General features: G+C 47.6%; 1 protein-coding gene across 2 annotated transcripts in view; it reads right to left on the bottom strand.

Annotated features, from left to right (window-relative positions):
- Positions 1–2,785: 2,785 nt before the first annotated feature.
- Positions 2,786–10,219, bottom strand: part of TAOK1 (TAO kinase 1) — a 44,961-nt gene continuing 37,527 nt past the window's right edge. For both annotated transcript variants that reach the window (XM_008930449.4, XM_018076685.3), the window contains 2 exons: positions 9,433–9,615; positions 2,786–5,819 (listed from right to left, as the gene is read on the bottom strand). In XM_008930449.4, the coding sequence (XP_008928697.1) occupies positions 5,358–5,819; positions 9,433–9,615 (645 nt within the window). In that variant the 3' untranslated portion in view covers positions 2,786–5,357. The remainder of the gene's footprint in view (positions 5,820–9,432; positions 9,616–10,219) is intronic.

Here is a 10,219-nt window from a genome sequence, read left to right as displayed (position 1 = left end):
ACCCACAGCTTGGTGGTTAAGGTGCTTGTTTGCCGGCAAATCCGATTTACTAAGTCCCTCTCTAGCTGGCAAAAGGCTCTCCTTCCCCCGAAGAAGGGGGCAGGGATGCAGCAGACAGCATCATCACAGCTCAGCTGGCTGAACTGTGTTGTGCAACAGGAACCCAGGTTATCTGCCACCATCACTCCCCGGTGGGGTGATGTTTACTAGAACCACTAGATCTATCAGATTTTTTTATTTTCTGGCTGTAAACAGTGATCCACAACCCTCCAAGGCGCCTTGCACGTATTTCTCAACAGACTCCGGACTCCAGCTCAATCGAATCGTAAAAGTGCAAACTGAAACAAACACAGCAGAGGGACAGCAACCGGCATCCCTGTCGGGGCATCCAGCGCTCCTCCAGCCTTGGCACGTGGCTCTGGGCTCGCTGCCGGCCAGCACAGGGGTGGGAACATCCCACAGGCAGGAGCACAGCTAAAGACAACACTGCTTCTTGGAAAAGCGTAAGGTTGGCCCAACCAAACCTGAGCCTCTCCTAAAAAACTCGCAAGAGACCTTCCAGAAGGGACAGAAGGGTAAATTGCTCCAAATTTTCTGGTAGCACAAAGAGAGCCCGGGGTTGGCATGTTGCTGAGCTGGCAGGGCATCCCTGGGGGTAAATACGTGACCTGACACCTGCAAGAACCACCTATCCTGCAAACTGCCAGATGCCTCCCTAAGATGGGGTCTGCAGAGGACAAAGGAGAGGGTCAGAAGGGTCTTCACAGCTTGAGGAGCTGGTGGTGTCCAGCATGGCACTCACCCCTCTACTATAAGAAAGACCAGAGCCAAGATTTACCAGAACTGCAGAGCAAGCACCCAGGAGAGGAACAAGGTCATCCACTGCTGGCTGGACTCAAGTGACAAAGCACGCAGGCCTAAGCAGAATAAAGAATGGACCAAGAGCATCTGTGTGTCTATATATGCACGCACATATTGTACACACGGATGTATTTTAAATCTTCCAATTTAGCTTCTCTTTTGCCCCTCCACATAACCAAACAACCTCTAAGTATCAGACACAGGCAAAGGTAGACGGTGTTCAGAGCTGGCGGCGGCTCGAACTCAGGAATGCCAAAAGCCAGTGCCGGTGCAGTGTGCCAAGACCGTGCCGGGTTAGTAATCTTTCATGGCGAGACGCAGCTGGGGACTCTGAGCTCAGCCTGCTGAGCACTTCACCGGCCCACTCGCCGCCTCCCCAGCAGATCCTTACAGTGCCTCCACTGCTTGCCTATCGCTAAACCCTCTTGTTTTTTTCCTCTGCTGCCTTCTGACTTTCTGGTACCCTCTGGGAGCTCCCTCCTCTCCTTCACAGCACACCCGCAGCAGCCACCTACCCTCCCGCGCCCCAGAAAAAAGCAAGCTGCAATTAGCAGGGCTGTATCTCAGCGAGGGTGTTCGGCTGTGCTCAGCCCCAGCACGGCCTCTGCACACGTCGGTGCCCTCGCCCTGAGAGCCCTGCTGAGGGGTTGCTTTTGCTCACGAACAGGAGCGCTAAGGAACAGCAGAACTGAAGTGCCCTGACAGAAATGCACAGCATGAGGTGTGTGTGCACCTATACCCACACACACGTACGTACAGAGTATATAAATATATACAAATGAGATACCATATATATATCCAGAGAGATGTGCGTATTCAACAGAGTAATGGTAGACAGTGGTATGATAGGATTTATTGCCTCTCAAGAAATGGCACGTAAGCAGGGTCGAGGGGTGGGGAGCCTGGACGCGAGGGGCCCTGGGGGGGTTAAAACAACACAGCATCACCCCGGGATCGCCCAGGCTGCACCCCCGTGCAGGTCACAGCGAGTGTGCAGCGCACGTTCTTCCGGCGTGGGAGGGCTGGGTGGGACACAGAGCGATGCCAGCCTGGCCCCAAGCCAGGCAAGGAATGGCTGCAGGGAATTTTTCTGTGGAAAGTTTGGTATCACACCACATTTAGTTCTTCAACCTCTTTGAAGCTCACAGGCTTGGAGGGAATGCAGGTGAAACAGGGCTGTGGCCTCCATTTCAGTGCTGCATCCGAGGAAGAAAGCACGTAACGTTCAACATGGAAGGGAGAGGTGGCTGCTGGCTCCCTGGGACCATGGAGAACAAGGAAAAATGTGGTCCCTTTCACTGATTTTAAATAAAATCAAAGAAAATTCAAATCAGAAAAGAGGTAAAAATGCTGGCTGCTCTGTTTTTTCCATCTCTGGGCTAAACTACACCAGAACCTTAGATCTTTGCAAAGGGGAGAGAAAAATAACCGCAGGAAAGAGATTTCAGGGGTCAAGCTGGTGATTTGAAAATACTGCAATAAAGTTTGCAAAGTAGTCCACACAGAAGAGTTTCCCCAGTGTTAAATACAAACATAAAAGATGCAAGAGAACATCTTTGCTGAGGTACTGGAGTAGCTTCCACAATTTACAGATTACAGTAATTTTAAAACCAAAGTTAGGGCATGACTGCAACAAGTATAATATGGAGTAATTGGTCTTACTTTTAAAAATAGAGTTTGCAAACTGATTCAGAGTGTTTGCATTTCTCTAGTGCACAGTTGTTCATGTATCTCAGAAATAAGCCCGAGATACACTAAAATTCTTAACACCAAGGGCCTCCTCAAATACCTTCAAGGCACAGCCTGACTCTGAGTCCCTCTGGCTACAGCTACATAATGGGGTGTTTTCTCTTGAGATCAGGCTTTTTTTTTGGACAGCTTTTCTTCCCCCACGTACACACAGGGACACACACATTTAGACCAGTTGATCTGAATCAGTTTTTGCAAACTATTTTAATTAAAATCTTAACTTGTTGGAATAGTCCAGGTCTGCACATGATATACATGTAAAAATGGTTACTACACATTTCTTTTTGAATACAAAAAAGCCAATATGGGATAGCCATCATTTGGATTCAGCATTCAGTCATGCTTGACATTACACAAAGAGATGGGTTGAGAGAATTCTGTTAAGTAGCTCAATTTAAGCCAGAGACTTTGACCAAATTCAAACCATAACAGAAGCAAGAATGAACCCACTGAACTTGCAGGTATAGCCTGTCCCCGCTGTTGCTGCTGCTGTTTGGGATAGAGGAGCTGAACTCAAAATGCTGTGTTAGCACCATGCTCTGGGCACACCCTCCACACTCACACAGTGAACCCCAAAACAGTTTTGGCCTTTCATTTCGGTTCTGTCTGTCTTTCTAACACCAGGAAAACACAGGTACCTTTCCTAAATCAGTTTTGCTGCATTTCAACAACACTGCAATGCAAAAGAATGACCCCAAAAAATCCAATTCCACATAAAAACATAGCAGAGGAAAGGACAGGACAATTCACAGCCACCACTTGCCCTAGGGGGTGACCAGAGGGTACCTCCATGGAACTCCTGCCTCATCCCAGGCTTCCATCAACTGTTAGTACTACAGAGTTCCTTACCAAGGGGCTGCTCAAACATCTTGGTAGAGTTTCCATCTTCAGTTAGAGTGATATGCTACGTCAAGATGCTAGAAATCCCAGCTGGATTCACCGGACACTGGCAGAGAGTTAAGGGTTGGGAGCGGATGGTAACTCAGCTAACGAAAGAACGTCGCCCTGTCGAGTACTGAACAGCAGCGAGACACCGGAGTATTTACTATATAAATATGTCACATGGACAAACACATTCGGAAAACCTCGCTTTTGAGCCCTATAAACATATTAAAGGCAAATCCTAGAGTTAGCAGCTAGTGTTTTCTTCAAGATGATTAGTGTGCAAGGAAAAACATTTACAAAGAACCCTGGTTGGTCAGTCCCCAAGACGGAAATCTTTGCCCCAAGCCAAATTTCATCTACCTGCTCTTCCCACAGTCCTATCTGACCCAGACCGCCCTGGCACTGGCACGAGAGCATGGGGGCATCTCTGGTTCCCAGCACGAAGGGATGACACGATGTCACAAAGTCATTCAGTTATGAGACTCCCTGACCCCTTATCACTGTATGGATTTCATAACCTCCTTTGCTTCCTTTCAGTAGTACAGCAGCTCCAACAAGCCCTCTGGAAGTAGTGCCTTCTCACATGGTGTGATACGCTGCCAAAATATCACAGCATCTCAAGGGACTGTAAAAGTTGTGAAGTATTGCAGCAATGAAAATAATAAAAAGGAGCCTCACATGCAGCAAGATCTACAGTGGTGATGTGGGTTAGTCATCAGCTGGGAAAGAGTCATTGGCTCAGCTCCTCCTGGTACGCCGTGGCAACTAAACATTTCAACAGTTGGCTACACACCACATGTAAACAGGAAATTGCAACAAGCCAAAAAGGTAATAAATTGGTGGATGTAGTGTGATAATGAAAAACCCGATCAATGGCATTTTGTGACTATGGCATCCTTCAAAATACCTCTGGCATTTGAGACTGATTGGCTGAAAGTCTAAACATTTCTGAATGGAGCAAAAAGGACTATGCTGGGCTCCAAGAATTATTCTGATGCTTAGCTAAAATGAGATGTCACAGTATTAGCTGTACAAGTGCATTACTTACGCTCCTCTGCCCAACCTCATCTGAGCTACCAGCAGCACAGTCAGGGAGTGCCAAAGCAGATTTACAGTTTCAAACATTCCTAGCCTGTTCCCTCCAGACAGGTTTACCTACAGAGTTCTCGGGAAGCTGACCAGTGCCTTCTGAGAGAACATCACTTCTTTCATGACACCGAGCGGGCACTTGGGTAGAAGGGCCCTGATGAGCCCTGATGTCTCTTGGCCTCTCTTCTCACCCTTCTTCCTCATCTACAATTCTTTAAAAATGCCTCTTGGCAGAGGCAATACCCTAGAAATTTATCCAATTCATGACAAATAAAAATGGAACAGAAGATCCAGCTGTTCCTCCCCTGGATGTTGGTTTAAAGGCAGCTCGCCTGGTTTTTGCAGGGTGGTAGTTCGAAATTTATGGACATGGGAGGAGGTCTCCATTCTCCCTCAGACTTCCTACATGGATGGCATGATGAGGGCAGTCTGAGGCCCTTCTGTCCTGTCAGTGTGACGACCACCAGCCAACTCTTCTGACTAATTGCATATATTTCTCAGATGCCCTCCCAAGACCCCTCCAAAAAGTAAAAAAAAACAACAACGAAACAAAAAAACCAAAAACCACCCCCCCAAACCCTGCAGCCAAATACTATGACATCCCAGTTAGTAAACACAAAACGTAATGCTTTACAAAATGAATACAATATTCCATGTGCACCCAGCTTCCACACGTCAGCACCGCACTGAGGAGGCTGCTGGGCTGGTGTCTGTAGGCAGTTTCTGTTGGCAGACAGCTCCAGTGGAATTGCCACCCTCAGTTATTGTTTAAGTTATGTATAAGACATGTGTGAACCATTGGATATTTGTGAAGTAACACTTGTGCTCCTGCTCATGCCCTGCTCCGTCCGTCCCCCAGAAGCTGTCCGCCTCAGAGCCTGGGGGCTGTTGCGGACCCCTATAGCACTACTTCGAGGTACCCCCTGCATGGGCCCCGAGGGGTGACCCCATGGCTGGGGTCCACCTTGCATTGGATGGCCCCAAGCTTGTGGTGGGCCACCCATGGGATGACCCCAGTGAGGTCCTGCACCCCCAGTAGGATTGTGGGACCAGCCAGAAGCTCCCGGGTAGCTGTGGCTGAACGCCTCGGGGGAGAGATTAGAAAGAACCATATTACTAAAACCTAGCCTCATGCTTTCTGAGTCAAAGGCTTCGATCTCGCGAGCTTGACGCTCCAGCAGGCTTCGTATCCGCTCAGTACGCTCGTTCTGCAATGCCAGCATCTCCTCCTCAATCTAGGAAGGAAAAAAAGAGACAGTCTGTAGCAGCAGGACAGGCACAGCCTCTGGAGGACCTGTAACAGCTACTGAGAGATCTTCTCCCTGTGTTTGTCATTGAGACTGGCTCTAGATCAGATGTCCATGGGCATGCGACCCGTTCTGAACACAAAAGGGTTCAGTCCCACAGACCTGCACAGCCCAAAGCATGTTGAACACCAGTTGGAGGGTGTTGGTCTCCATTCCCTGGTGAATATACAAGTTTTAGGGAGGTGAATACAAAGTTTGCACTCATACCAACAGCTTGACATAGATTAATCTTTTAAGATACAGCAAAGTCTACAGCTTCCATAAGAGCCTACTGGGAAAGCACCTTCAGGTGCAGCCAAACACTTGCCAATGCCCTAATGTGACCTTCACCATTTGTAGCTGAATCTGATGATGATGACTACTGTTTTCTCCAGGATTCAATGCACAAGCCCACGTTCAGCTTCCTCTCTCATGTTCACTGGCCAGATTTTCTTAGCTCATGTATTTATCACCTCCTATCCACCCCTTTCCTAATTTGGTTTCTCATATTTCACTACCCTGGTACTTTCTCCAGGGTGTGTGGCTGAAGGACGTAGGCAGTGCTGTTTGAGTTGTGTGGCAGGTTATTAGCTAGATGATATGCAAGCTGGCAACTCCAATTTCTTCCCCATAACACTGTTCCAAATTGGTTTCCAAGAGTACTTTGGTAGAGGCACTGGCATCAGCACTCTAAGTACCAAAAACACGGGGCTACGGCCTCTTGACACCCACCAGACAGGGATGAAAGCCTTTCTTATTAGAAGTTTTGCAGTCAGGTGGAAAACCAAAGAACCATTATCTTCTTGCCAGCACTGAAAAAGCTACTTTTGGCCTTGTTGAAAAAGACCAAATGGGTAAAAAGCAGCAGCCAAGACTTTCAGCACAGCTCACTGGCATCTCCCTGCTGTCAGCAGCAATGTGGCCAAGAGGTGTTATCTTGGTCTGTGCTGAAGGTACTGGGCAGAGCCTTGTACTTGTAAGCGCTCTCTTGCCTGAGTCAGGGAATATGCAAAGTGATTTCATCTGGAATTTCGGAAACAATCTGCTCCAGCATGAGTCATCTCCTGAGCCATTTGGGGCTTTCAGAAACTCCTTCTCCACTTGCCTGTTTCTTAGCTCTAGGTGAATGACAGACTCTGCACGGAGCAGCCTTGCTCACTATTCCCACTGAAAGCCATGAAGGCAGAAGAGGAAGAAGGTGCCTTCTCTAACATTAGTTCTTTAAAATGCTCCACTTGTTTTTTTCCCACTCCTGCTATCTAAGCAGAATTCTCCTTTTTCAATGTCTTCAGCATGTCACTGTTTTCAGGCTCTGTGACAGGGTAACACACAGGACTTGGTGCAACTGAACTTCACTGAAAGGCCTGACACTGTGTTAAAATGACATCCCTCAAATGGTCTCGGGATGCAGGACTCTGAAGATGAAGTGTCTGAGGCATGTGGGAAGGAAATGAGTAAATCTGAAGTCTTTTAAAGACACTCTTGGGACATGCTCATTACTGGTGCAACACAAACAACAATGCATCAGGGTATGGCTTGTACAGTGCCTCAGCCTCTGGCACTCGGAGGCTGCACATGGATGGGGCTTGGCTACTCCCTCTTTATTCCAGGTCTGGACACTTATGCTCTGGTGAGTTATGGAGATGGGTACCACTAAAAATTAAGAGTAGTCTGCTGAGAAAGAAGCAGAGTCCTATACACACACTAACTTCTGGAATCTGGTTTATTATTGAACACCAGGGACTGACTTTGCCACAGGCTACACATTTATTTGCGCATATAAATGCAGACACTCATCTTGTGCACATACCTGCCCTTTCTCTGGCTGCCAGCTTCAGTTAGCACATGCCAGCAAATACCAGGTGACATCGCTGAGGGACCCACACCAGAATACTCTCAACTCTTAATTCTTACAAAAACAGAACACCACCTCTCCTCCCAAAAAACATCCCTGTAAAAGAAGGATGTGTCTGCCTTTGCACCCACATATTTTCCCCTGAGTTGCTGCCAAGTGACTGTAACCCCACCAAAGTCTCACTGTTAGTTCATGACTTTGTGATTTGCATGTACTGCTAAATGAACCTATGGAAGTTGAAGCCCCATCAAATTTTTTGCTACTCTAAGGCAATACGGGAATACAAACACACAAAAGATCATGCTAGGTCTTATTTTTATCCTTTTTTTCCTCTCTATGCAATAGCATTGCCAAGCTTCCTACCACCATTACTGATGCCAAATGCTCCACAGGGGCTTTCCATGCACAGAGATTTCAATCCTGGTCCACAATGAAAGACATCTTACAACTTTATTACTGGCTGATGTGAGTTTCCTTAAGTCACTGGCCTCACTGCAACTTTTAACATAACACTATCTGCAACACATGCTGCTCCCACAGAACAAGCACTGGCTCACTGTGGCACACTTCTTTCCCAGAGCAGCTCATGCCACCAGAGGGCAATGCACCTCCAGCATAAATCCCTGCTCAAATGCCAGGCTGTGACGGGAGCTGGGACCAAAATAACTAGTGATGGTGTCTAAAGACAGCTATTGCACACGTCAGTGTCACACGGGAACTCTTCTTTCACAAATTCAGCTGTTTTCAGAGTCGTGTCCACTTGCAGGAGACCAAAGCTGAACAGGACTGTGCTGTATCCTTGGGGATGCTCCCTCGGCTGGCCATGAGGTGGAGCAGTGTTATGTGGACTACCCTAGTACCCATCCATTAGCCTCTGGGAGAACTGAAGTGTAAAGAACCTCGAGGCCACAGAGTAATTGCCCTAATTTAATAATCGCTGGTCAACAAACTTGGGAACTGTAGTGTGAATGGTGATGGCTGGCACCCACAGGGCAAATCCAAGGGGAAAGGAACTGCAGGAGGAAGGGTGATTGTGTATTTCCTTTCACTGACTGATGCATTTCCCTTCCCTTGGTTTGTCTAGGCCACTTACACTTCCATACACACCACATGTCTGACACTGCATAGAAAAACAAACTTCAACAAGGAGCAACTGTCCCCCATGCTTGTGGTTCTGGCTGCTTCAGTTTGCTCCAGAGACACAAAATTTCATAGGGAAGCTGCAGCCTGGTCTCCACAGACTGACAAATGGAGTAGATCTGCAGTAAAATATTATTACCACAAAACACACAGTCTCAAATACATTTTAGCTTTTTTTCCCTCTCCTCAAAGACCTACTACTGATATGCTAATTCCCAAAGCCCCCACCCCAGCTTTAGGTTGTTACTGTCTGCTCTCTGTTGAGCCAGGGAAGCTAATCTGCAGCTCAGAGAGAACAGTTCACTTTCCCTTCTGCCCAGAGAGGCACAGCTCCCTCTGGCACACTTCAGGCAGTTCTATCCCAGCCAGAAGCTGCTCACAAAGGAGGGCTGAGTTGGCAAAAAGTTTAGTCTGTGTGTCACTGAGCTTTCACCCCAGAGAGACAAATACCCAAATGATCTGTGTTACTATATACAGCAAGGCAAAAGCAGTTTCTCTCTCACTGATAAGTGCAATTTAAGATCTGAAATATGGAGCATGCTAAGGATGCTCACATGCCCATTTTACCTTCTGCTCAAGGAGGGCCCGACGGAGGGATACCCTCTGTTCAAGATCACGCAGCTCCCGATCATGCTGGGCTTCTGCCTGCATCTTGATTTTACTCTGATATGCGTTCAGCAGCTCCAGTTCTTGCTGCAGCTGCATCTTCAAAACCTGGCACTCTGCTTCCTGCGCCTCATCCAAACGCAGCTGGGAAGGACAGACAATAGAGACGTTTCACCATGGGGTAACCACTGCTGACACTCCAGGGAAGGACCGCGGGGAGGGGGAGAATGGGATGGGACATTGTTTTCTCAGCAATACAATTGGTCTCTATTGTACTTCGCTTCGCTGAACAGAGGACCTATAGTGACAAAGACTGGTGACAGTGAGCCCACAGCACTGATGCAAGTGATGCTGATGAGCAGTGGCGCCTCAGGAACCGCGATCCACACTGCAGAGACCAGACTGCTGGAGGTGCAAACATCCTCAGCTCTCCTTTTGCTAGAGGCAAAGAGAAGCTCTCTTGCTCTGTTCAACCGGATTAACCAATTACCTGTACACAGGAGACTTAAGACCACAGTCCCGCCAATGCAGGACTTGGGCAAAAGAATATAATGAAATAAACCTAAAAGCAATAGGACACTGAACTTTTAACCTTCCCATCATAAATGAAGCCAGCTACCCTGCCTCACAGCATCAAATTGATGTAGAAAGCAGTGTGAGCAGGATGCAATATGCAGGAAGTGCAAAGAAAAGTGCACATTCAGTTGTAGCAAGGACTTGAAGCATTGCTCATGTGGTCATTCCTTAA

The sequence above is a fragment of the Manacus vitellinus genome, unplaced genomic scaffold (genome assembly GCF_001715985.3).
Source record: "Manacus vitellinus isolate BGI_N305 unplaced genomic scaffold, ASM171598v3 scaffold_32_pilon, whole genome shotgun sequence".
In the NCBI taxonomy this organism is placed as follows: domain Eukaryota; kingdom Metazoa; phylum Chordata; class Aves; order Passeriformes; family Pipridae; genus Manacus; species Manacus vitellinus.
The sequence above is the reverse complement of the archived record's forward strand: the minus strand, read 5'-3'. Positions and strand labels throughout refer to the sequence as shown.